The sequence below is a fragment of the Archocentrus centrarchus genome, chromosome 15, assembly GCF_007364275.1.
Source record: "Archocentrus centrarchus isolate MPI-CPG fArcCen1 chromosome 15, fArcCen1, whole genome shotgun sequence".
NCBI classification, from domain to species: domain Eukaryota; kingdom Metazoa; phylum Chordata; class Actinopteri; order Cichliformes; family Cichlidae; genus Archocentrus; species Archocentrus centrarchus.
In genome coordinates, this window is record NC_044360.1 from 24,325,172 (window position 1) to 24,352,819 (window position 27,648).

At 42.9% G+C, this 27,648-nt stretch overlaps 1 protein-coding gene across 1 annotated transcript in view; it reads right to left on the reverse strand.

The window, feature by feature from the left end:
* Nucleotides 1–12,665: 12,665 nt before the first annotated feature.
* Nucleotides 12,666–27,648, reverse strand: part of wdr11 (WD repeat domain 11) — a 59,307-nt gene continuing 44,324 nt past the window's right edge. The window contains 16 exon segments of the mRNA XM_030748463.1: nucleotides 12,666–14,784; nucleotides 15,800–15,879; nucleotides 16,382–16,527; nucleotides 16,861–16,958; nucleotides 17,170–17,335; nucleotides 17,903–17,998; nucleotides 20,694–20,810; nucleotides 20,812–20,884; nucleotides 22,843–22,908; nucleotides 23,234–23,273; nucleotides 23,276–23,295; nucleotides 24,595–24,703; nucleotides 24,803–24,841; nucleotides 24,844–24,973; nucleotides 26,298–26,412; nucleotides 27,216–27,322. Of these exon segments, the coding sequence (XP_030604323.1) occupies nucleotides 14,585–14,784; nucleotides 15,800–15,879; nucleotides 16,382–16,527; nucleotides 16,861–16,958; nucleotides 17,170–17,335; nucleotides 17,903–17,998; nucleotides 20,694–20,810; nucleotides 20,812–20,884; nucleotides 22,843–22,908; nucleotides 23,234–23,273; nucleotides 23,276–23,295; nucleotides 24,595–24,703; nucleotides 24,803–24,841; nucleotides 24,844–24,973; nucleotides 26,298–26,412; nucleotides 27,216–27,322 (1,602 nt within the window). The 3' untranslated portion in view covers nucleotides 12,666–14,584.

Sequence of the window (27,648 nt, forward strand, 5' to 3'; positions counted from 1 at the left end):
ATGTACAGATACACACAGGATCTTGTTACAGAGAAATGTGTGTGGGTGCTAGCATCTCTGTGGGTGTTATGTTGATATGCACCACCCCCCTAAACATTTTTAAGGACCAGCACAACCCCCGTGGCACAGTGGTCTCCCTCAACAGGAGAGTACTCTCTGTCTTACTGTTAAAAACTAAAGAATCAGAATGAAGTGCCCAAAGCACTGACCTGGCCTCCCTGGAGCCCAGTTCTCGTGGGTCCTCCATGGGAATGGGATGGGCTGGAATGAGTCCAAGCCAAGGAGGTCCCACCCTGCAACCAACTGGACACACACCAGCACAGAACCCTGACAGGTCAGAGCTATTTTAGGGCCACATGGGAGACCTGAACAATATAATGCAGGTGGTTTTAATGCTGTGCCTGATCAGTGTACAAGAAACATGTACACAGACCTACTGTCCTAATCACAACCCTTTATTCACAGCTCTTATACTTTCACAACACTTAACAGAGCACTCTTGCATACCTGTGGCAGCTGTAAGTCCCAGTGAAGCCACATTACCTTCATTAAGATATATTTTACTGGCACTGAACACTAGGTGCAGCCTGTTTCAATAAGACCCCAGCAGACTCAACCTGGCTAATTTATCACTATTAAGGAAGTGTGTGAGCCTGGGACAGGTGCTAAAACCTGTTAGCAGAAAATTGCCTGTATTTGGACTCACAACATGATCACTATCAGTATTTTGCACTGGGGCTGAAGTATTTATGATGCTTAAAGGAGCTAATGATGCTGCACCGTGGCACAGGACCACCAGTTTCTGATTCAATCTGCTTTGCTTTGTTACGCACCGTTAAACTGTATTTGCACCCCAAATATTAGACCAGTGAGAAATATTTCAGTGGTAGCTTTAATACAATTCTGAATTCCACAAATCTATAACTCTAAGCATCATATATTTGTTTTTTTCAAGGTCTTCGCTTGACTTGAAGTTGCTACCCGGGCCTCAGATTTTTCAAAATTGACAAGCAACCTGGTTTCCATTTAACCACTTATTTTAACTGCTTAATGGTTCCTGAATGCCTTAATCACTGCAGCTCCAGATATGTTTCTCAGTTGCTCCCTAAGAAAACAAACCTCTGACTGACATTTGTTGCCTGCCGTTGAACTCAAATCCAACTGCACAGCATTGGGAATTGTGTCAACGATTGATAGGATTCACGGGCGTGGTACACTTCAAGGAGGAGCAGCCTGAAACATCCAATGTAAGGAATGCATGTCACAACTTGTTTCTTGTCTTAATCTCATTACTCAGACTTGGAAAAGTCATTTCACTGTTTGCTCTGTTTTCTTCTAGATGAATAGAGCTGTTGAAAAGTCTAAACTTGTTGTAATATCCTTGGACTGTGTGTTTGTCTGCCGTGTATGAAGCACTAATTGTAAAGAATCCACCCCTGCCTTTTTCTCTAAACTTGCACCCAGTGCCCTTCTTCTTTGGCAAAACTCAGGTGTGGATCAGGTGCGCGTTCCCTCCCAGGGGCCATTGGGAAACCTGCTCTGGATGTGTAGGGGTTGCCCAGCCAGTCTTACTTACTTTATAGCTCATCTCATGGGCCGCTCTCCTCCTTCTGTCCAAGCAACCATGTAATGAAGCCCTAATGAGCCCGTCACTCAGTCACTTATTCTCACCTGAGCACACAACAATAGACAGGAGAAACAGGTAAGAAGGGACATGAAAGAAAAGGAAAACAGGGAGATAGAAATGACAATTTTAAGTGTGTGTATGTATATATGCGTGTACATGTATATGTATATTTTCAAGACTTGAAACTACTGGTTGAGACCATAAACTCATCAGGAAAGCCAGTTTCCCAATAGGTTGTTTACCTGTGGGCTTATATAAAACTACAAATAGGACTGTTGTCCATTGTTTATATACAGTCTATGGTCATGTAGTCTCCAAGTTTATCTTGTGGCTGCTGGAACAGAAAATGGCCATAAAGTTGGGTTGAAACACACACACACACACACACACACACACACACACACACACACACACACACACACACACACACACACACACACACACACACACAGAGATTGATCGATTGATCTATTCATCACCAATGCATTGTTACACTGCTGTTACCATATTAATTTGAAAAGTATAAAGAAAATGTTGCATATGAAGATACATTGAGTTCACTGACTTTGTATCAACTGCAGTTCTTCCACAGTGTGGAGCCAGTGAGCCACTTCCCCTGCAGCAAGAGAAAATAAGGAGGGAAGGACTGAGACGGAAAGAGAGGGACAGTTTACGGTCGTCTGGCAAAGCCAGATATCGACTGATTAAAAGCATGTGCTGACCCCCGATTCCCAAGCAACGACAGACAAACCACAGCAGACGCACAAACGTAAGGGAGAAGCAAAGACGTCCACATATGAACACATGCTATAAATGCACAAGCTTGCAACACACACATACACACAGACACACACTTTTGTTGAGGCACATTTGGAAATGATATAGGTGGTGGTAGGGAACAGTCACGGGTGAGGTCTTAAAATCTGGATATTGTACATTCATAATGTTACAACTGCTCACAATGAACTCAAAATTGATAATAACGAGGGATGAAATGAAACTAAACGAGCCACTGTAATGAGCTCCACACAGAGCGGCTCAGACCTCCGTCTTTCTTTACGCGCAGATTATGCACAAGTTGGATCACGTCCACCTGTTTGGAAGGGTAGTAAATGATAACAAACATGCCCTTGAGGATCAAGACAGGAGCTAAAAAGAGGAAGAGTGAGTGTGTGGCCCACGCAAGAACACCACTGGCCCATGACGTGAGAAACTGCAATGAGCAGATGGCAAAAAAGTCTGAAGCCCTGGAAGAAAGAAAATACACAGGCGTGCAGGCCTTCAAATGAAATAATAATATCTTTATAAACACAAGAACTGGGCAGCAAACTCAGCTCCAACATGACAACATGCAGGGACTCTTTTGTTCTCTAAGTGGCTGACTGGGATACCAAGGCTTTGAAGCTGACAACTGACGTGTCCAGTCAAAAGAAAGACCAACCTTAATTAAAGAAATGCATATATTTTTATTTCCTATATTTATATTGTGCGTGCATTTTCTGTTTCATTGTGATCTTTCGCCATGCTTTTGGTGTGGCCTGGCTTTGAAATATTAAATATTTATGCAATCCTTGGAACAAATCACTCAGTCTTTTCACACTGGTGTGGGTTTGGAAAACACACATGCTGACTAGTTTACCTCTACAAAAACATTTTTAGGGGAGGCTGAGGGCTGGTATATGAGTGCAAAAATACATCAATCTTTGTATGTCAGCGCTGCCTTGACACAATGGGGATTTTAAATGGCACGATGCATCGCAGCTGCAAAAGCAAGAGCGGCGTCCAGATAGGACATATTAGTTGGTCAGTACCCAGGAGAAGTGGTCACGTCTGGGGTTGTTGTGTTTGTCTGGTTCCCCTTCTTATCTTTTGTTTGTCTGGCTCTCAGAACCTGCTGCAAGCAGTCACAGAGACCATTACAGTCACACACACCCCCCCCCCCCCCCCCCCCCCCCCCCCCCATAGCCTATTTATCTTAGCTTTCATTAATAGCCTCTGCATTTACAACAGGACACACACAGTGACTGAGAAGTGGGAAAGGGTGACTTGTTTTCATTTGAAAAAGGAGCTTAACCCCTTCCCGCTCCTCTTGTGACATTTCAGTCGTGCACCTCATGAACACAAGTGGAGGCCAAGGAGTGCACTGCTACATCTGCAAACAAGCCCAACCAGCTGCGAAGTGCATGGATGCTAAGCCTTTTGGAGCCCTCACATCTCTTTTCTTTTATTAAAATTTATATCAAAAACAGATTAGACATGTATTTTCTTACACACTTGGCCCAAGACAGAGCGAGCTTTGAGGGTTTTGTTTGAGCGCGCTGGAGATCAGAAATCTTATAACTTAATATGATGCACTTATATTTATTTATGATTCATTCTTTTCTCCTTTTTGTCCAGTAGACCCTTAAAAAAGAAGCAACCAGAAAGACATCTGTAAAAAGGGATTTTTATTGGCATTGTTAAGCCAAGTGTGAAATCATAACAGCCCATTTCAACAAGGACCCCCTTCTGTTCAGAAGCCTTTCCCAATCCCTTATGTAAACTCAACATTCCCACAGTTGCACTATGATGGCTGGGCTCACCTGCCCCAGCATGAATTGTGCTGACAACAGTGCGCGCCACTAAGTGATGTGCCATTTTTATCTGGCTTTGGGTTGCTATAAATGTGTTACCAATACACAGCGTTACTAAGGCTCTGAGCAAGTACCAGAAGCATACAAGTAAAAATAATTGCTGGGTAGAGTTAACACTGTAGGGCATACATCTGTGTCTCAACATGCCAGTTTAAAGAGTGAAACCTTCCAACACACTGTTGCATAAGGTACTTCCCAGGTCTTGCAGTTGGAGAGCGAGAGCGTGCTGCAGAGTGCATTACCGGGGCTGTAGCGGTCAGTGCAGCTGCATGCCGTTTTCCTGGCCCCCTCATGGCTGCTTCACATTATGGTATTCCCTCATTCCCCATTGTGAAATTTGTTATCTATCATGTGACTGCCTGGATTCCATTAAAGCTCTCACTTCACTCCATCTCTCCTTCTTTCCCTTCGTCTCTAACTCTGCCGCTGATGGGGGTTGTGTTTTAGGATGGTGAAGGATGACGTTTTTTCCCCACGTTTACGGATCTGGATGCATGTTTATTTGCCTCAGCAGGAGGCTGCCCCCCACCAACCCCACCGCAACTCCTCACATGAGTAGCTGCATATGTGTATCCTTAAGTGTCTCCATCTCTCGTATGTGCAGGCATCTATCCCTACGTATGCACTATGTGTCTGTATCTCTAGCAATACTGAGTTTAAAGCTGATCAAATAAAATCAGAAAGTGCCAGGATATAGCTTAATCTTATCTGCTGAGATTTGGTGGAGTCATACAGTAGGTATGTAGTATTGCACATTTACGATAACCCACATGTACACAAACCTATTGGCCTCCATGGGCCTGATAACAAGTTGGCGCCACAGCAAAAATGATATCACATGACAGAGTGAATGATTGTATGAGAAAGAAAGCGTCTGTCAAGCATATGACCAGACAGATAACTCCACCATTCAGTTAGACCTCCATCATTCACGCTGTCTCTTTATCAAACCCCCACACCCCCTGTTGCCTCTTATCCTCCTTTTCCTTCTCCTGCTCTCCATCTCCGTCCTCCTCCAACTTTTAGCTAGGGGTGACTGCTGGGCTGCGGCTCTATCCCGAGGCCCTACTTTAACACTGCTCTTTTGCCAGTGTCAGGGTGATGGAGAGGGGTTATCAGCCCGAACACCTCCTTTTTCTTCCCCCTTTGCAGAGAAAATGCCTGGGAAAAAGAGTCAGGCTGGAGGGAAGGTTTAGTTTGATGGAGTTTATTCTGTTCTGTTTCTCTGGCAAAGTCTTAAGAAACGGTGGAACACTGATATCAGTCAAATGAAGGCTAAACAAGAGGCTCCTTTATAGTAATCCATCATACTTGTTCAGTATGGCATTAGTAGGGTTTCACAGTAGCTTTAAAGCACACTCTTGACTGTTACATGTCTCAGACTAGCTGTGACAAATTTCTGATGTTTTTGCATTTTCAGCTAAAATGTTTTTTCATACTGGAGAAAAAAAAAAAAAAAAAGAAAAGAAAGAGCTGGTGACCTCAGAGAAAACATAAAATACAACACTGTTAATGGCTTAAAAATGACGGCATTTAAATGTTTTTGTTTGTTTTTTTTGCAAGATCGTTCAACACACGTGCACACAGACACACACACACACAAAGGTCACCCAGCTGCGAAAAAGAAGCCAAAATACACTTAACTAATCTTCTTGATCTAGCAATTTATTGACGATGAAAACTTCAAAAGGGTTGAAACTTGAGCTGCATGCGTCTACTAAACCATGGCCAATGCAATTTTCACTGGCAGGCCGGGGGGTGGGTGGGGTGAGGTGGGGGTTACGGGGGGGAAGGACCTGACCAGTGGATGGAGCTTTATTGGCTGCATTCGACTTGGCAGAAAACTAATTCACCCTTGATGACAACCCACAGCGAATGGGCGAAAGGCGAGACACATTCTTTTTTTTTTTTTTAAACCCTCCTCCCTCAACTACCTACTTTATTAGCTGGCCCCTCTGTGACAGCTATTCATTCTCTGCCCTCCTCTACCCTTTCTCTTTGACACACACCGTGCACATGCATACAGCTCTTTCATTCTCGTACACAAACCAACCAAAACATGTTAAATTACCAGTTTGGAATTTATACTGCTTTTAGTGTGAAAAAAACAACATAAAAAAACCCAATGATACGCCTCAGTCCGGGCACAGGGCTCCATCACTCATCTGCACAGGCTGCCCTTCATGGCGAGGCCCCACTCTATGACCAGAATGCGAACCAGAAAGCTGTGACACATGCAGGAAATTAGAGCAGGAAAGTCCTGAGCGATCCCACATCATCTGAACACACATGCACAAAACTCAAAAGGCCCTTTATTGGGTATTCCTGTGTCTCCACCAACAGACAGAAAAACAAGGATTCTGGGCACGAGGACAGCAGGACATTTATCTTGGTTACTTAATTTATTTATCCCTTCTGAAGGACTAAATTATCACAGGTTCAAGGCCAAACATCCCATCATTTGTTTCCTCTACCTGTACTTACTTAGGGCACATAATCATAGCTCTTCATAAAAATCTCAAAGATGAAGATAAACTGCCTGAAAAACGTCATTTTCTGTAACACCTTCTCCGACATGCAGTCCTACCAGGAATGGAACCCATCGCAGATCTTCCAAAGCTCCAAAGAGCCGCACATTATGCCGAAGCACTCGCAGCTCCAGCCGGGCTTTACTTGTAGCTGTGCCTCCAGCAGCTTTGCAGGCCTATTGGGTTTCCTTGATTGTGGGTCAGCAGAGCTCTCCTGGTTTCACTTAGAGCCCTGTTTCATTATTTCAGATTTATCACTGCCATGTTTGCCATTTGCTATGTTTTCCTTCCATATGGTCCTAAGTGTAATTCATAGCATCTAATAATGCACAACCCAAGACATTTTAAGGGACTGCAAGTTGGACTTGTTCCCAGGCTGCAGGGATTAGGGGCTCTGGGGGCTGCTGGGTGAAGTGGTGAAGTTTTCCTCAAAGGAGAGAAAGGCCAGTCCCACTGGAGAAAACATTGCTGGATAGGTACAGAGTCTGGATTTGGATCTGATAGCCACTCACAAGAGCAGACCAGAGACCGGCATAATGAACAAAGTAGTGCCATTTGTGATTTTTTTCAGATCTTTCCAAAATATCTCATGCTATTCCCTATTCCTGATGATACTGAGACCAAACATCATTAGTGTATGATTGTTTGATTTGCTGTTGTGATTAACTGAAACTGCTTGGGATGCAGATAAAATCAACCAGTGGGAAAAAAAAAAAAAATTAATAAAATAATGTACCGCACAGAACATTTACAGTAGGACTTTGCATCTGATTTCTCAGGGGACTCTTGAGGCCCTTTAACCTCTGTTTTCTTGTGCCGGAAGCTCATTGGTGTGGGTGTGAGGACGGGCGACTTGGAACTGGGATGGAGCAAGAAGGAGAAGAAAGCTGGGATTCATCCTACATTACCATAATAGAATTACCGTGGCGAACAAAGCAGGCATTAGTGCACCCACGGTGGCATTTGGAGAAGATCCATCTCTCTTTCCTCTGCGGGCCAGCCCTCGATCCTTAAAGAAAGAGAAAATCTACCCTTTGTTTCCCCTTTCATGAACCTTTGCCAGATTGCAGCAAGGGGCGTAGTGGACACAAATGCACAAAGAATAGCACAAACACAGACACACACAACATGCTAAGTTGTACATGCTCCTACTGTATGTGTAATGTGTGCCTGCATGTGCTCTCCCAAGGCTGGCCGGTGCCTCAGCATTCAGCAGGCAGTTTGACCTCCCCATCAGAAGGGATTACATCTACATAGCTCCTACAAAACACTGTCAGCACCCTGCCCCTCCCTCATCCACCCATCCTTTCACTTCTTCTGTCATCTGCCTTTCTCCCCGCTCTGTCTCCTCATCGCTTTCAACTTGCAGACCTCCTCTCCTGCCTCTCTTTCTTCTCCCTGTCTATTAGACTTTTGTCTACTATGATGTAATACATTATCAGGATGCTAACATGTCTCCCAGCTGTGTTGAATCAAATATCACTCAAAGTCCCTTCAAGATCGAGCTGGGGCACCAGTGAACAGCGATCTCTAAATATTCATCACAAGCCTTAGCCTGCTATACCTGAGAAGAGTCTTTCCAACAGAGACTGTATGGAGCAGCTGTCACATTAATTCACAGATTAGTGAACCTGCAGCATGCAGCCGCCATGCACAAACACAGTGAGCTGTTGTGAAATGGACCTGCAACTTGTAGTTGGCTCTCTCTACATCCACGGCTCACCAACGCACACCTCATCCAGCAAGTAATGTGCTGGAGTGACCTTTCTTCAACAAACAGACAAATATTGTGCGGCCTGGTTAGCATGCTGTGAAAACTATATCAAAAACCTGATGGACTAATTTAATGAGATGAAATAAACACTGATTCATTTTAATTAAAGAGGACAATGCAGGAAAATAACTTGCTGGTAAAATACATGGCAGTATACATTTTGTTAGTTTAATAACTTGTCTTTTAAGTTTTTCTTATTTCTGGTCTATATAGCGTACATTTGGTAGCCGGGCCTGGGAATCTTGACCCCCCCAAATCCTAAAGTTGGAGTTGGGATTGCTGAAGGGCCTCGCCAATGTTCACTCTGTTTCCCAGACCTCTGCTGCCTCCTAGTGGAATAATGGTACATATCTGTCAAAATTCAAGTACAGTAAACACTACAGTACTCTACCGGTCAATGAACACTACTTTAGTACTTAGCTCAAAACGTGACTGAACTGTAACATCTTCAGGGAAGATATAAGTTTTCCACTGACTGATTTTAGCTACAACACTGAAACAGTTTCACATTCATGATGTGGGCGAAAATGACTTATTTAGTGTGACATTCATTGTGAAATTATCACCACACTCAATAATCCATTTATCCTTCCTGAATCTACTACATACTCAAGACAATTGTAGACTGTAAGTGAACAGCAGTACTTATTTCAACTGAGAAAAGTCAGAAGCTGCAGCTTTAAAACAAAGGCTTTGTACTCTATACTGTAGATGTGACTTCTCTGTGGTTGATTACCACCCTGACTTAACAGCACAGCGGATGTTTTCCTTTCAAAACCATGGGGGAAAGGCTGAGTCTGGACCTGGTTCTCTTTTGGCAGCGTAGCACGTGCTTATCCCCAGGAGTGAAAGACTGCACGGGTCGCAGCAAAACAGCCCACCTCTCCATCGACCCCCACGGTTCCACTCTTACAGACACAGGGCCCAGTGTGTCTGCTCAGACTACACGGAGAGGAAACACATATACTGCGCTCGGGTAGAAATAAAAACACGCAGCTCAGCAAGAGACCCAAACACAGCAGTAAAGCCCATGAGCACTCACAGGAAAGAGGCCAGTGCAGTTAAATGGGGAGCACTCTATACTTTCATGAACTGAGCACGACTTCATGCACATATACAGATAAACACACGTACATGCACATATGCCCAGAGCAACAACTAGGAAATGGGTCAGCTGCAGTACAGGTATCCTTTACATCCTCTCCTGGCTCCCGCTGTCGGCCAATGAAAGGGAATACCCCCAGCACTGAGTCAGGCTGGCCTCGCGTACCGCAGCTTATGAGGCCATTTCCTTCATAATCGTCCCTGCCTTCTCCAGCTCTAATCTCCCAAAGCGCAGCTGCAATTAGCCCATCAAGGGCCTCAATGTAAGCCAGGGCATCTGTGACATCTCTTTTACCTCATGACCCTCAACTAAAACGCTTTAAACGCACCTACATGCACATTTTGGGGTCAAGCAGAGGCATAGTGTGGATTTCTAGGTCCCCTCGAGACCTATTTGAATGCAAATACAAGCAATAGAGACAAACTGTTAGGTTAATTGTTTCTTTAAGCCTCTTCTTTCTTGATCTCTCGTCACCTTATTGTTTAGTTGCCAGTAATTCACTCCATGGTCAACGTCTATTTGCGCCTTTCTCATAAAAACACACAGACACGCAATCACAAAGGGTCTGGATGTGGTTTGAGCTCTGTCAACAACAGTTGGGGAAGCGATCTTTCAGCTGCGTCTGTCTGGCTTGTTGACATAGCAGTGTGGATTTCCTATTATATGTGGTATTAATATCATTACATGAACCTCCCATTCCCAGTTTGGAAATTTCCCCCAGCACAGTAAGTGCGTCAGTGCAACGAAGCCTGCACATCCCACTGCCTGAGTCAAAATCATGCATCTCTTTCTCAAACATATAATCCTGATTATTCATAAGTATCTGCAGCACATGCAGATCGCAGTGCCGTGATTGGCAGAAGTGGCTCCACACTCCTGACACAATGCACTCATTCATTCCACTTTCTTTTTGCAAATAACAGTCCTGACCACAGCGTGCACATATGGGAGCCACAAAAGAGCTGCTTTGGAGATAGCAGAAGCTTTTAAAAAAGATTTCCCTGTCCACAACTCATTACCGGGATGCGATAAGAGTTTGTCATCACGTGGTAATGTGCCAGAGTTCCTGTTGTTTCCCTCTGCTGCTCCTGCCGGGCCCCTTGTCCCCACTTCTTACTGTTTCGCTCATACCGTTCTTAAACGGGAGTAGTGCGGTGCTGTGATTAGGTGAGGCCACGGTCTGCTGAACACTGTGGCATTCATTCAGATGGAATCAGATAAAGCATGAGGCCTGAATACTTTCAACATAAACATCACCTGGAGCCCCCAAGCAGCACCGCTCGAAAGCCAACCGGAGTCTGCAAACATCAGGGTGTACAGTGAACTCAACCAATAGCAGCGACTGGAAAGAAGGGAGGGGGGAGGTCACCTCTTACCAACGTGACTGCAAAAACTCAGATGAGATCAGGCCTGTGGGTTCCTTCCACGCCAGGCGATACCCCCAGATGTGGGCGATGAGAGGTGATGTGGGAGAGACCGATTGCTTGAGAGAAACAGATACGACCTTTACATGTGTAGCTCGGGTTTCCTGTGGAGTGGAGTGGGATTAGAAAAGTGTTTAAAGTGTGAAGAAAGGTGAGAAAAGTGGGCAAGTTGCAGTGACGTGGAGTAGGCTTTGGTATTCAAGTCAGCGCGCAGGAAAGCTGGTATTTTTTGAGCAAAGGTTAAAAGGACATGACTGAACAAAGAAATAATCATACCCGTAAAAATAATTATCCTCATAAATGCGGCAGCCACTCAGCCCCAAATTATTCCACTACCTGGGGTGTGAGCTGCCTGAAGAATGCTCAGAAATGTCTGGGGAGGTTAAGAAAACAATGGAAGAAAGGATAATTACACAGAAAATGAGGAATGAGCTCAGTGGTAACCCTCAGCAAGGAGAAGGGGGGGATAAATCTCAAAACATCTCACACAAATGAAGAGGAGTAAGCTATATGAGCAGGTTTGGACTTGCCCATCCCAGATAAAGCTATCTGTCAGGAGCGCCATAGGAGAACATACTCATGGGAACTGGATGACCTGCTGTAGGTCACTGTCTGGAGCTCACAGACCGTGCAGTGTTGGCTCTGCCTCTGCTTGCTGCACACAGAGGCCCGGTTCAATGGCTACTTATACAGATGATTGAGAATGCGGAACAGCAAGACTACCGTATATGATTGATTTGGAGCTGGCTGTTAATGCTCGCAGTATGTGCGTGAAACAGTGGAGGCCAGTAATTTCCATCTGTTAAATGAACATAAGTGCTCCTTGCAGCTCTGGTTGCAAACACTCTTAATATTCTGTCAGCTGAAACTGCTTTGAGTTTTATTTTAGGAAAGGGGGCCGGAGAGGTGAAAGCTAAGGAGCAGATGGAAACAAGTCTTTCAGGAAATTAGAGGAGATGGGGAGCAGCAAGAACACGAGTTGGCATGAGTTTGCTTTGGTGGAAGAACAGCTAGAAAAGGAGGAGCAAAGCACATGTAAGGTGAAAACGGGAAGCGTGGGTAGCTGGGTGGCAGCCTGCGTATAAGCAGTGGAACAGAGAAGAAAAGCTGTTGTGAGGCCCCGCATACTGATGACCTGGCTGTAACGGCTCTCCGGCAGTTATTCATTAAGCCATTAAAGGAACACAACCGGGACGCTTGTGTGGCCTTCTGTTCCACACGGTTTTTCTTCTCTTTGTGCTGCACGTCAATGAATAAATCTGCGGAGAAGAAAAGAGTGAAAACGGTTAGACCTGGACAGAGAGCCGAAGCCAGCTGTTGGCCCTCCATGGGAGCAGAAAAGAAGTAATTAATCGCGGAAGTGGCTGAAACAGGAACTAATTAACTTTTAAGACAGCTTGATAAATGGACGAACACTCAAATTCAATCTACCTGGGTTGAAATTAAACGAGGAAAATGAAAAGGAGCGCTTGATATAATAGATCTCCAGAGGGAAAACACAGCCACTATGCCTGCAACTGAGGGATAAAAGCGCCCTCTTGTGTCTTCAGATTTGTAGCAACACACAGAAAACATGAAGTTACTGACTTTATTGCCATCCATATATACATATAGCTCCTTTCTCTTGCAATATTTATACAGCTTAAAGCATTAGGGTCACTGTGCAAACAACAAACAAAGAACAATGGGAGGAAAAAAAGCACTAAACATTGACACCATTACAATAATTTCTTACAAAACATCCTGCTAAAGGCATGTTGTCTCCTGTCTACATGCCTGAATCATTTAATCAAGTTCATCTACATATAAAGAAAAGCAGCACGTGTTAATCAAACTAGTGCCCAATCACAAAGAGGCAGTACAGTACATGTTGCTTCCACAATACAGTTATGATTGGAAGATGATACACAGCTTCAGGTCAACTACAACACGTCCTCAGTTGGATTGTGTGACTCTGTGGGATCCTACAGTGTGTTATTGGGTGCCACGTGAAATGGATATACGGGAACAACATGTAGCCCCCGAAAATAGGGCTGGGTTGCCATAGTGACACAGCCCGGGGTTTACTGTAACACAGAAGAAAAACAGCACTGACGTGTTTGTGAAGCACAGTAACGCACTACAACGTCCCGGGAATGAAGTTGCTGAACGTGACAAAGCAATTAACCACGCAACCACTGAAGGACTTGCATTGTCGTACACGCTTTTTTTTTTTTTTAAAGTGATCGGGAGGATTCACCATGTAACAAGGCAAAAGCAAAGCAAAGGAAAGGTGGCAGCCTCTAAGTCAGTGTGTCAAGTTCTGTGATTGTGATGAGCAACAGTAGAAGCAGCACAGACTATATGATCCATCGGGGGTCTGACACGTTTTGACAGCTCTTCTTGTGACACACACACAGAGAACAACTTCATTATACAAACATCAAAGTACACATTGCAAAGCATTCTCTCGATCCTCAGTAAAAATAGAAAAATTAAAAAAAAAATCTATTTGGATTATTGGAATGGATTAACAAACAACCACTGTGCGTCTGACTGAACAGAACTCTCTGCATGCTCTAATTAAATGGTGCTTAATCCCTCAGGTGGCAGCGGTCAGACTCCCCTCTCCTTGGCATCAAGGGAGATAATATATTAATAAGTGTCTAATAAGTGCAGTATGGGCTGGCTGTGCAATTTTACTGCCATCCAACTATTACAGCTGCAGAGGCGTGTGCAGCAGCAGGCTTTGGTCAATTACTTATAAAACACCACCTGCTGCAGAAAGCCTCCAGTATGCTGTGTGTCCGTCTACTGCAATATTACTGCATGGCTCAGAGATGGTCAAGCAGTTCTCAAACAAGTTATGCAGCATTTTGGTTACAGTGAATGCAAAAAAAAAAAAAAAAAAAAAAAGATATTAAATTAAAAAAGAAATTTAATTTGCCATGTCATTTGAAAATGAACTTGTCAGTAGTGACATTTTTAAATGAAGTGCATTTTCAAATGGGAACAGAGAACCTTTACTTGGGAATAAATAAATTCTGCCACTCTTAATTTCAGCAGAAATAAAGGCAAATTGAACCTGTGGCGCTACAACAGTTCCTGGGAATTAATACAGGCACACAAAATAAGGCTTAACAAGTAAATAAAAAAACAAAAAACAAAAAACCAAATCATCTGAATTCATTAATCAACCAAAACACACACTGATTTTTTGGGGGGAAAAGTTCAACAAGGAAATTGTTTCTTTCAGGGTTGATACGCACACACTGACACAGCACAGACACACTGGTCTCACCAAACACCAAGAAATCCCAGTCTCATTACAGTCACAGACAAGAGCAAACCCACTGACTGAATGACAGAGTAAACCCCTCATACTGATGTGGAGATGATGATCACGACTCTCCTGGATGCCTGCTGGGTTACTGAGGTTAGACTGAATGGCTAACTCGTGATGAACACCAAACAGCAGGCCATCCATCGTCTTCCGAATCTCCCATCTTCACGGTCATTCCTTGCTCTCCTGGCCCAGCTCGACCTCTTCGCCAAGAATGGCTTCTGCTATACCTCCCTCTCCTTGAAAAAGCTCCTCCATCAGCTGCTCCCCGGCGCTGCCAGCTCGCGATGCCCACAGAGCAGCGCCCTCCCGCAGGCCCAGCGTGCGCAGCAGCCGCGCATAGTCCAAAAACGCAGCCTCGATAAGTTTATGTGCAAATGTGTGTTAAGGAGAACTCAGCCTTTCACACACATCACGTGAAGCACAAACTGAAATTTTTGAATCATCACCTTTCTAATTATGAACTTCATAAAGGAAGGATTTATTGGTGGGCTGTGCTGACTGCACTGATTTTAGCTGTGTCAACTGCATTCGGCCTCTTCCACATTGTGTGTTTGCCTTAAGTGAGTACAGATTCTTACTAAATTTGCAAACATTAATTATGTGGGCGGTACAGGCTCATGCACTCACAAAGTCTCACAAAGAGAGATTTTTTTTTTTTTTACTGAAATGCTGTTTGATATTACCGTCACTTCTCCAACACAAACCTGCGCTCAAAGAGAGCCTGGCTTGATCTGGCCCTCGTGAATCATAACTCTCTTTGTGGTTAAAACAGAGTAAACACAGGTCTGACAAGTCAAACAGATATCTTATTACACAGCAGAGATTTCAAGATGAAATATTGCTTTAAGGTGAATGTCAGAGTCTCTTTTTCTCGCTCACATCACACGCAGCTTGTATTGGATAAAACAGAGAGCACAGCACTGTGTGTAAGTGATCTGCATTAAAAATGTGGCTGATAAAAAGAAGAGTTTGGTAGGACAAATATATACATGAATTATTGTTGAGGACTACAGGTTACCTCAGTTGAGTGACAGAGTAGTACGGGGACACTACAGGCTGCCCTATTGTTTAAATTAGATGGCTGATATATTGACAGCTTATAGATACAAAATATTTGCTAAACTGTGACCACAGATACATGTTTGCAAAGTTAGGTTGTAAAAGTTCTCTTACTGCACTCTGTGACCACAATGTGCTATTGGCTAATGGGAACGTGCTAAATAGAGCTCAATGTGCTCTGCAGAGCATCTAAATCGACCTTCACTGTGAAGCTGCCTACTATCAGGTGCATACCTGTAACAGAGATGGACAGAGTTAGCACCGGAGCTAACGCTGGGTATAAATGGCCCCTAGAGCACAATAATGGGTTTTCAGAAAGGATATTGGACGAGTCATTGGCCTCCATCACCCCATACTTCAGACAGGCTTCGATGAAGAGGGCGGCACGATCAAAGTGTCTCATACTGTCCAGGAGATGGAAGGAAGAAAAGAAAGATACAGGGAGGAGGAGGAGGTGAGAGGGAGTATCAGAAACCAGTATCATCCCTGCCTTGATGCCCGTGTTCCTAAAGCATATATCAACCTTGTCGTCCCGATGCCTCTCTAATTCCCTGTGAGAGCTTTTTGCTGCCAGAAGCATCTCAGAACATGAGCTGTCAAGGTGGGGGACCGGTATACCAAGAGCAGATCGATGCTGAGGTAAGAGACGTGCCCTTCAATATGCTCGGGAAGAAAAGGACAGGAGCTAACTGAGAAAGTGTAAAATCTTAGAACAAAAAAACTTAAGGGTAAAAAAGGGGAATCTCATTTTAGAGAAGAAATTGTGACCCTATATATCCCTACATTTTTGATTAAATGGGATAAATACAGGTCAGAATAGATAAAAGTGTTTGTGGTTTGCATGAAGAGTCTGATCTTACAGTAATGCCACATCTTCCTGTCTCTGAATCTGCAGCTTGTTCGTACCTGTGAAGCATCTCTCCTACTTTGTAAAAGCAGCCCAAGGAAAGCAGCACCAGAATGGCTTTGGATTTCTGGTTGACCTGTGGGGAGCACAGGTGTTCTGCCCAGCGCTTCAGCACATCTGAGCTCTCTGACGGATTCAGACGCACCTGGAAGCAAGCACACCGTGCACAACAGTGAAACTGTGCTTGTAACTGGAAATATGCATCTACCCTGCTAGAATATGTTCAAGTGCAAGAACAAGGTGGTTCTTGCACTTAAACAGCTCAAAGGCAGCTCAAAGAAGTGAGCACTTTGAGAGTTCCCTGATGTATTTGCAATGCTACTGGAAGAGCTAAAAGGAAAACTAAATTCATAGAATAAATGATGGCGCTGTAATCACTCACAAACCAACAACTCACATGCCCACAGATTTACACTATCCAAATATTACACAGTATCTGCTCTTCATCCTGCTGATGGATGCCGTCATGCTGAGTTACCTTAGCCAGCCATGCGGCTCGGTTCCACTCCCCGTAGGTCTGCAAGTAGCGGCAAGCATCTGCTGCCTTGTCAATCAAGCACAACAGCTGAACTCCCTCTGATAAACAGCAAAAAGATTGACAAGACATGCACACGTGAGAGAGAAATTATGGCTTATCAGTACCCAAGGTGGCCAACTCTGCCCTGAAAGCAATGGAATAGTTTCATTACACACTGTTACTATCAGCCAGACTGATATGATTGATTGATTTAATCCAATACAAAACGTGGAAGGTTTCTATCTGGTATCAGATGTAGAGGAACACTACCTGCAAGCTTGCCATTAGCTATCATATTGGTGGCCACTAGTTTGATTGTAGACTGTGAGGGGCCTGAGGAGGTGATGGTGGTCACTAGGCAGGCCTTGAGTGAATCACAGTAGTAGCTGGGGTTGTCTGCACTCGTCTCCAACAGTAATTGCACTGCCCGGTCCGTCTGAGAGCAACAACAAAGAGATGCGAGTGTAATTACTGTTGTAGCAGAAAGAAACAAGGCATTAGTAGCTCTGGTAGGTAACCACTATGTACGAGCTGAACAAGACAGAGCTGCAAGGGAAAATTATGTTTATTATCATGCTTTTCATCTGGTGTAGATGAAGGCTCAAGCTCATGCTGGGGTCAGCACCGAGTGGCCTCTGCCTGTCTGCCTGCTGGATAACTGCACCTCCGGCAAACAGCCGGCTGATTGCGGCTTGTGATTAGAGGGAGAGTGGCGACACAGAGTGGAAAGAGGTGATGTCAGTCCCCGCAGGCTGAGAAGCTAAGGAGGACAGGAGCAGCGCTTATTTTCTTCAGTGCGATATGAACCATTTATGACATTCCAGCATGCATGTAAACACAGCTAAGAAGGTTTATATTTGTGTGCAATAGAAAGTGCGGTATATAGTCTAAGTAGATATTTGAGCAGATATTTTTATTAGTTATGCCACATGACTCCTAACAGTGGTAGTTTCCATGCAGATGTACTTTAATTATGCAGGCAGTGTGGCAGTGTCATGCTTACCTGACCCAGAAGGAGGAGCTGGTCGGCACATTTCTTAGTGTGTTCATAACTGGAGCGTTTTACTTCCTGCAGGTGAACTCGATCCAACTGGAACTTCTGTAAAGAAAAAACAAGGAGCAGCAACTTAGTGTAATTTTTTGCTTTGTGTTTCCAGAAGTCCATAATTAAACTGTGTGTGTGAGAGACAGAGATGAAACAAGTTGGTACGCATACATTATACACAAAACGAGTAATGATAGGAGGGAGAGAGAGAGAGATGGGAAGACAATTATAGGAACACAGATACCAGAGATGGAAAGTATAATTATTATGCCTTTAAAAATTCAGAGGTTTCTTGGGTGCCAGTACTTCCTATACTGTATTTCATTATTAGTGCCTGTTTCCCAGTTATTTCTGATAGGAGATCATATTTTTCCCTGCCAGACAGTTAACTTCAGAGATGAAGTCACAGGAAGAAATATTCTGTCGGTTTAGGTTAAGGAGCTCCTGGACAGACTGCAGACACAATGATCCACTCTCTCTGTGAATTCACTTGACTCGCTCTATTGTCACATAGGTGCTATCTGACATCACACTGACTTTGTACCAGGATGAGGCAGGTTAAAGCCTGTTCAAAGTCCGATGTGGCTGTGTCAGACATTTTTGTTCTCAAATGCACCTCCGTCAGGTAATGTCTGGAAACGTTTAGAGCTGCCTTCTTATGTCTTGAGTTGATGATGACACCTCTTCCATCTGTGGCATAAAGCTGCATGAACAGTCTTCGCCAGATGCGAATGTCTCACATCCTGTTCATACATTATATTAACTGGATGTAACTGAATGACCAATTCTTTGTCTGCTTTACTAACACAGTGACAGGAAAAGTCTCCCACATAATGACGTCTTTCTAATGGGGTTGTGTGCATGGACTCTATCAGACGTGGTCATTTCTTAGGTTCTTTTAGAGCTTTCTCTGTGGAAGAGACAGAGCATGCTAGCTGAGTTTCACCAGACACATTTATGACTTTTTTTTTAGAAATGTACCTAGACTTGATGGCTTGGAAAGTCACTCAAACACTCCTGTCAGTGGGGAAAATGATGCACATATCACTGTAGCAGCTGTTTGAAGGCCATGTCAGCTCTGTGGGAGTCCCGGGTGTGATGATATACCCCCATAATGATGCGTGATACTGACTAAACTGACATAAAGGGAACTGGAGGACATGCAGAAAGCCACCGATGCATTGGTGAAAATGTTTCCCTGGCTTCCTTAGCTCAGGCAAGATTGTTGGCCTGAGGAAAAGAAACAAGTTCAGGTCCTCGCCACCTTGAGGTTCAGTGAAGGTGGAAATACAGATTGAGAAAACTTTTAGCCTCTGATATATTCTTTAAGGAGAGCAGGGCATCCCATGCATGCCTTAACAGGCCTGTTAAAAGAAATGATTATGTGTGGGCGCAATCCCCGCTACTCACTGCATGCACTGGGACTGTGTGATTGTATGTACTGACTGTACTGGACAGTGGGCAAAAGATAGCAAGAAAAATAAAAGCAGCAGTAGATGTGAAAAATAATTAATTTTAGTGGAGAGATGGCAGCATAGTAGATTTTTTTTTTTTTTTACAACAACGGCTACATGAACATATTTTCTACAACAGAAGCTGCTTTTTGGCTTTGCTTTATGATGATGAATTTTTCTGCAAGTCATAGCCGTGGGTATACTTCCTTGCAGAGATACCAAATGAGTTTAGTAACTTCAGAGCTGTGTGCTCTGTATTGGAGTCTGGGATATTAGTAATTACAGCCAGGCTGCTGCCACTGAAACCATTTTATGACAACATGAGCCAAATGCTGCTGCACACTGTCTTAGTAGCTCTTTGTAAATTCTAACTTTGTGATCACTGCGTGGCCCCCTCATTAGCAGGCAGTGCAACTTTCACAAAAAACAGAATGGAGCATAATCCCTTTAAAAAAAGATATTAAGACTTTTTAATTGGAACTATACTGAGTGAAATGAGACAGTACATTTGCTTCTTGGTACTTAAAACCTTCAGCTAAAGGTCTGTGGCACCATTTTAACTGGCTAAATCATCTTTGATCAAAAATGGAAAAGGTTCTTTCCTTACTTTACTTTCTTGGGTACACAGAGGCTGAAACAGCAGGTAAAAAAAGGTCGATAAAAAAAAAAAAATAAATAAATCCAGAAAATCTCCATGGGCACAGTAGGCCAATTGTTAATTACATCACATTTTTCAAATTATCTCTTTGCAGACTAGAAATTACATTTGTTCACAGACACAATTTGAGCCACATCACCATCACAAAATAGGAAAAAATGTTTTGAGTGGAAAAACGTAACAACGTGGCAACACAATGGGCTGAATAACACATCAAACTAGTCTGACAACTGATGTTAAAAAGAGAAGAGCCTTGGTACCGTTTACAAGGACTTTGGACGCTGATGCAACAATGCAGAATGCTAAGCAATCACACAAACACAAACAAATGAAACGTTTTTTTAAAGAGTGTATCCAATGAGTGCTTGAATCACTCAAAGGAGAGGTAAGCATGGAGTTGACCTTAAAGGCTTAAAAATGTGGGCAAGAACACAGCAGAGCTGCACGGTGTCATTAGTAATGGAATTCACTGTTTGACCGGGAGGATGCTGACACCGTGGATGACAGCCTGTCTGTGTTTGTTTGTGCGTGGCCTGACTTGAGGACATCGACTGCCTTTGGATGCCTCCTGAGGGCATTTATTAAATGTTGGCTGCAACAATTTTGCCACCAAGAGAACACAGGTAAACACACTGACCTGGAAGTAAGAGCTCTCACACAAGACATCGTGGCAGATGTCCAGGTGGCTCTGAGGTGATGGCTGGGCTCCCTCGTTTTGGGCCTGACCATCTGAAGTGGACACGGTCAGCTGACGAGGCCTGTGCAAACGACCTGGATGTAGTGGGACGCACTGTCCAGAAGTGAAGGTCTGACTCATCCCCGAACAGCCTGCAGGTTTACCACAAAAACACATCCCCTGAGTTTAGAGTTGAGTAATGTTTTTCACTGGACTAATCAGATTCTATGTCTGAATCAGCATGGCACCTGGTTTTCCTACTCATTTGCTCATTAATGACCACAGTTCCTTCCATCATCCAGCCTACGGCCTTGTCCGTAAGTGAGCTCCCCTCTCCTTCCTTCTCCTCCTCCTCCTCCTCCAACCTCTTTTCTTCCATCTTTACTTTCCTCAGCCTCCTTTAACATTTCGGCACTGGCACATAGCTGTTGCTAGGTTACCTTATGACATTAACAATGGCATGGGAAACTTGAGAGGAGCCAGATGCAAAGGCATAATCACGAGCTCTCACTGAGAGTGTGGCCAGGGTATTCAAGGAACAAAAAAACGGTCTTTTAGACTTTCCTGGTAAATCAGAGCAGTAATAACCAGGATGCAAACAGGGGGATGATATTGCCTTTCTTTTTCATACCGGCTGCTCTAGATTTGTCAGATGCTCGAGGGAAATGAAAGTTTGAAGCAGAGACGAGATGAGAGTTGCTGACACAAGCACAAGTCTCATACTTTTTTTTGTGGAGCTTCAGAACTATACTTTATAGTTACAGCAAATATATGCTCTCATTTTGCAGATAATTTCAGTGTCTTAAAAACAAAATTATTTGATTTGCTTCATAATTTTACACCTTCTTGTTCATTTTCCAATCTGTTCTTAATTAAATAGTTACATTTTTTTATAATAATGTTCCTCAAATAACCAGAAATTACTTCTAAAATATCCAGTACAGCACTGAGCCAAAGTGAGCACGCCCATGTGTAATATAAGCCTTGTCAAGTGATCTTTCAATAATAGCCTAATTTCTCTGTTGACAAGTAGTTGTTCCTCAACAATTCAAAGCAATAAAAAAAGCAAATACTTTTAAAAAGAAGAGTATTGGGAAAAAAAAAAAAAAAGAACGTCAATGCAAGAAAAACATCACTGAGTCTATCCGCATTTCTGCATCGTGGCGCTCTGTGGGAAAAGAACTGCCCAGGAAAATGAAATCTGATTGTGAGATTTTAAAAAATGGAAAAATGGCACAAGAAGATGGGGTGACTGGCCAAAAAAAAATCTGATGAAACAAAGCTGAAGTAGCAATCAGAAGGTATTGAATAAGATACAGAGCTGCAGTGGCCATCTGACTAAAATGACAGATGGCCGTTTGCACAATCTAGTGGTGTAAAACACACAATGAAAATTCAAGTTTCTCTGGCAACTGACAATGTGTATTTAACTGTTCTGGAAAACATGAAGATGAGCCTGAATATTGAGAGTATTCTTTGGTCAGATGAAATCAAGACAAGTTTGTTGGATTCAGATGAAGTCCAGCCTTTTAGGCAAGAACACGATCGGCCCTGTAAATACTACTGTGAACTGTGAATGTGTAGTCCCGACAATGATGCATCGAGGTGGGCGTGCAAAAATACGGGCTGTAAAGACTGCAAAATGAGTTATGAGCTATAATTATAGGTGGCTGTATGAATGCCTATGGACATACCATAATACTGGCTGATGAGAGGACTTCCAGCCTCCAGAAACTTGGCAGAAAAATATTACTCTGTTACTTTTCTTATGTGAGAGTGAATAACTTACAGTGCAACTAATATATGGGGTCCAACCACTGTATGCCTTGTCCTATTATGTATTTTGTTTTATTATACCTTATATTGCACATTCATCACACCATATTTCAGTCAGTAAGCAAGAGAGCTATTTTGTTCCTTTTATTTTAGAATTTATACATTTGCACTTGTGTTAGAACTCTGGAACTAAAACTTTTATGAGTCTTTGACATAGATACACTGTCTGAATGTTAACAAAATAATCGCCCTGGGGTACCAGCACACGCTCATGAACACAGCACAATCTGTGAAAAGACAGACTCTGGTAACTCCACGCAGAGCTGTAACTCACCGTGAGACCAGGAGGCAGCGCTGCAGAAGACTGAGCTCCGGGTCCTGCAGCACACTCTTCATATCACTGGGGGGCCAATCAGAGACAGACAATCAAAACACAGCCAGGGCCAATTACAGTTCTCTAACACAGCAGGCCCAGTGGGGCTGTTCCAGGAGTTTCGTCTTATCCGTCAACCCACAGACTACATACTCTTTGGGCCTGCTGTCTAAGCACTAAGGACTCTGCGATTCCAACTATAAACCCATGGTACACAAACACAAACTAACACTGGAACTAGATATGACATGCATACATTCATTTTTGATTGCTGGCGTTTGTGACACTACAATAATATTGAGTTACCGTGTGAAATTACTACTAGGTAACAGAGGGACAGTGCGTAACTCACTTTGATAATGAGTTGAGCTGCTCCTGGATAAGGCCTTTATCTCAGCTTTCTCCGTGTAGTCTCTGAAACAGAAGGATCAAAGCAAGTCAAACGGCTTCTTTTAACAGCTTCCTTAAATAGAACCTGACCCGATATTAAGTGGAAATCTGAAAACTTCCTTTTAAAGAGAAGTCGATCTCTTGGTGTCAGGCAAAGTCTATTCTGCTGCCTTACTTATGATGAGGGAGCTGGAAAGCAGTGAAATACTCAAGGCTCAGTTAAATGGGTTTGTAACTACATCTGGCTTAAAAAGTATCCCTCAGGACAGCCTCTGCCGAATCCCACGTTGAGCAGTTTACTGAAGTGACTTGTTTATACTGGTGATTTTTATTAGACTGTTTGGGTGGGTGACAGAAGCTGTGGTGGTAAAAGAAAATGTATGAAGGCTTAGTCTTACAGACCTCTTACTTAACATTCATACATGTTTTTTACATTTATAATTTTAATCTTCAGTCTGGCAAATTGGATGAAAATCAAGACAACTTTATAACTGTTCTTAAAACTATTTTTATTGAGAAGACCCACAAAAAAAAAATCAACCTCAAATTCAAAGTGATTTAAAAATGGATGGACATTACTAAGTTTTAAACCAGATGATCCTTATTTCAATCTGAAAAATAGGTCAGCATCATGAATTAATGAGGGGAAACTTAGATAGGAGAGTTAAAATCCTTCTCATTACTGATTCATTACGCTCTGTAGAACTTACTGTATGTGAGAGGAGATCAGTCTGTTACCGTAACAGTAGCAAGGTTCAACAGAGGATGGCTTATCGATCGTCCTCCCCAAGTTGAGCAGTATTACAGTGCACATGTTTAAATGCAGTTAAACTTAGAGCAGTTCCTCTACATCACCGATGCACGCTGTGTGGACATCAATAATTGAAACTACTGGCAACAATCAGTGTGCTGCTCTGCTCAATTGCTCACAACCACTTGATTTCAGGGCAGGAACCCATACTCTTTTTTTATTTCTATAGATGTACCACTACAGCTTACAGTAAAACAGATCTTACACGGCTATTCAAAAATCAGACGGTCACATCTCAGACTGGTCAATGCCAGAACTCCACTTCCCAAGTCGATTTCTCTTACTAAATTCCTTTGTGCGCATACAGCACAAGAAAACAAGAATAAAGCTACTGGTGATTTTTGAACCAGTTCATAACATTAATTCCTGATGCTGGTTCCTTTAGTGCAGAGCTGCTTGGTTTTCCATGAGTTTTCTCCAGGGTCTTCTAGATTGTCAACACATCCCAAATGCTAGGTGAAGGTTTAAATAGGCATAAATGTATTATTTTCTTGTTCAAAGGTGAGACTCACACTTGAGTGATATCCATGGTAAAGGTTCCTGACCAAGGCTGCAGCAGAAGAAAAACCTTTAGAGTGAGGGCAGCTCGGGGCACCAACAAGCAAGGGCACCACACTGGATCTGTGCGTATTCGCCACAGATTAGAAAGAACACAATATTAGACCATAGCTTTTATCAGCATTACAAGCTGAGTGAGTGCATATAAGGACCTTAACTCACCTGTCAGGTCTTGCTCATCCATGCGATAGCTGGCAGATTCATGGCCATTTCCAACACTCGGATACAGCCATCGTCCGACGCCAGCACAACCTTGTCTGATGTGCACCAGTCGATGTCTAAGATGCGGTAGTTCACATTGCGACCAATGCGCATGCTGCTCACCATTTGAACCTGCAAAAAAAAAAGACATCTAAACTGAAACCTAATTGTTTCTTTTATAAAGTCTGCAATAAGTAAAGGAAGCTGTTGAGTGATTCGCCACTTTTCTGCAAAACTTAACTGGACAAAGACAACATGGAATGGTTTTTGGATTCAGTGAGTAAAACAGGAAGCAGAATGGTGTTATGGACCCTGTAAGAAAGACTAAAAGTACAGTAACCACATTTTTACTTTGTTAACAAGCAAACTGTTGAAACTGCTGTGCACTCTGTTTGCATGTATTAGTGCAAAATCCCGACTGGGTCATCTGTTTCCCAGTTCAGCTGTTGATTGGCTCTCTGAGAGCAGGGAGTCAGGAACCACTATCTATGCTGTTATGGAATTCTCCTTTAGATTACTCCTCATGATTCTTGGAGTGCCATGTCGCTCTCTTACATCATCTCCGGTGTGACCCATCTGTCAGCAGAGCACAGAAAATTCTCCTTCATTCTTAACTGCTCCGACCTCTTTCTGTTACACTATAGTTATTTCTTATTTTCCTCTGCAGCTTGATCCATCTGCTGTCTGGATTTTATCACTGGGGATTAAAAACAGTGCTCCATGATGACATTTCCTTCTGCCTCACCCTTCTTAACACACAACCTGTGTGCGATTTAATCTGCTGGTTAATATCTAACACTGGTTGCTGCTGGGTAAGCTAACAAAAAAAAATGTAGCATGGCTACAGAAAACAAAATGCAGTCTAAAACTTTAGATTAAATAACCAACTGGAATGTAAACAAGCCAGAAGGAATCTTTGGCGAGGTGAAAAGAAGACTGCTCAGAGGGGACTTTGTGGATGTTGATGACTTTGGTAAACAAAGCTAAAGAGGAAGCAGGGATTCAAGTCGCCTTCAGAAACCACGATCATCCATCCTGTTACGGTTGAGCTTCTACATATCAGGAGAAAGCTTTTCAGAATTACATGTGTGTACTTACACCACACACACACACACACACACACACACACACACACACACACACACACACACACACACACACAGTAATGATTTTTCAACACAGCAGGAGAACTGCAGCAGTTGTACTATTACTACAGTGTTAGCTTCAGAAAGGACATTAGTTTAATACACCCCACAGAAATACTGCCGTGCCCCAGTGAATACAGTTCTATGGAAACCTATCAAGTATGCCACAGTAAGCCCTTAAACCACTGCTATGAACGTAAAGACCTTTTTTTACATCTGAGTTACGCAGTGCAGTGAGGTGATGCATGCTGGGAATTCATAACATCTCATCTGCAACTTCCAAGATGTGGAGCTGGTGTATAGAGTCTTACCTCTTTGGTGTCCCAGACCTCTGCTCCATCTGTGTACATGACCAGCAGTTTTTGGTTGCCCTTCCCCGGAGCGAAGCGAATCTTCTTCACCCAGCCACGATGTGTTGGTATCCCTCTAAAAATGTCAATAATAGAAAATGAACTAACTAACAAACTTTGTGGGTTTTTCATTTGACATTTGAGCCTGAACCATCTGTTGAATTTTTAAAAATGTATTTAATAATATTTATTTATTTGTGCAGAATGCAACAAATGCCTTTTCTTACATGGTACATATCATCACCCTCCTAAAATAATGGGATAAGTCATTTTCTTTAAATGAAATCTTTATTTTTGTCTAAATCGTCACATTTTAAATATTTGGTTCAGATTTTTGTGTTTTCTGAAAAACCTGAAAAAAATGACTTGGTCCATTGTTTTAGGAGGGTGAGATATGCAACATCAGGCTTCATCAATGTGTTAAAATGATGCTATTCTTTCATTCAAACATCCAAGCAACATGGCGAAAATCAACCAGAGTACTTGCAGTATATAATGTAATATGCACAAGATTTGAGAGCACATAAAGGGCCATATGAAGCATTAGGTCAACATTTTCTGTGGCTATATTTTGAAAGCTACTTTGGCAATAAGAGAAGATGCTGGAGAGATTTAGTCTTAATCTGGGTCATGCCCATCTGTTACTGTGCCATGCATTCAGATGTGTAAATGTTACTAAGTCAAAAGTGCCTCGTGTGCGATTTCAAACAGTAAATCTACAATTTCAGACACTGGCAGATTAATAAAAGGATTGCATGTCTGAAATGGGCTTTATTGATTAATTTTCTCACTATGCTTACAATCTATGAATCATTTGTTTATCAAAGCACCACAAAGCAAAACTGAAACTTGCGTAACGTTTTTAAGTCTAGCTGTTACCTCGACAAACGAGCTTTGAGGTCCCAGAAGTTGAGATTGCCATCCACATCTCCAAGCACCAGGGTGTCACCTTTCCAGGCAATGCAGGCTATACTGCCCATACTCCCCTGCAACACAGGGGGAGGAGGGCATTAAAAGAGAGGTGAATACTGCCAGCATCACTAGTGAGTCGTCGTAGCTGTGTCCTCCTGAGTATTGAAATAAATTGTAGTCAAGTCCATGATCCTTCAGACATTCAGTCTGAAGTTTATGATTGCCCATCATATAACTGGAGATAGACATCAAAAAGAATTATGTTATTATGTTCACAAGTCACGTCTTTAATGCAGCCAACCCACTGGGTAGTTTAAAAAAAAGCATTTCATGTCTGAACATGAAGAAAACAAGACAATAAACTGATATATGCCTGGCAGCTGAGTGGTAAACAAGCGCA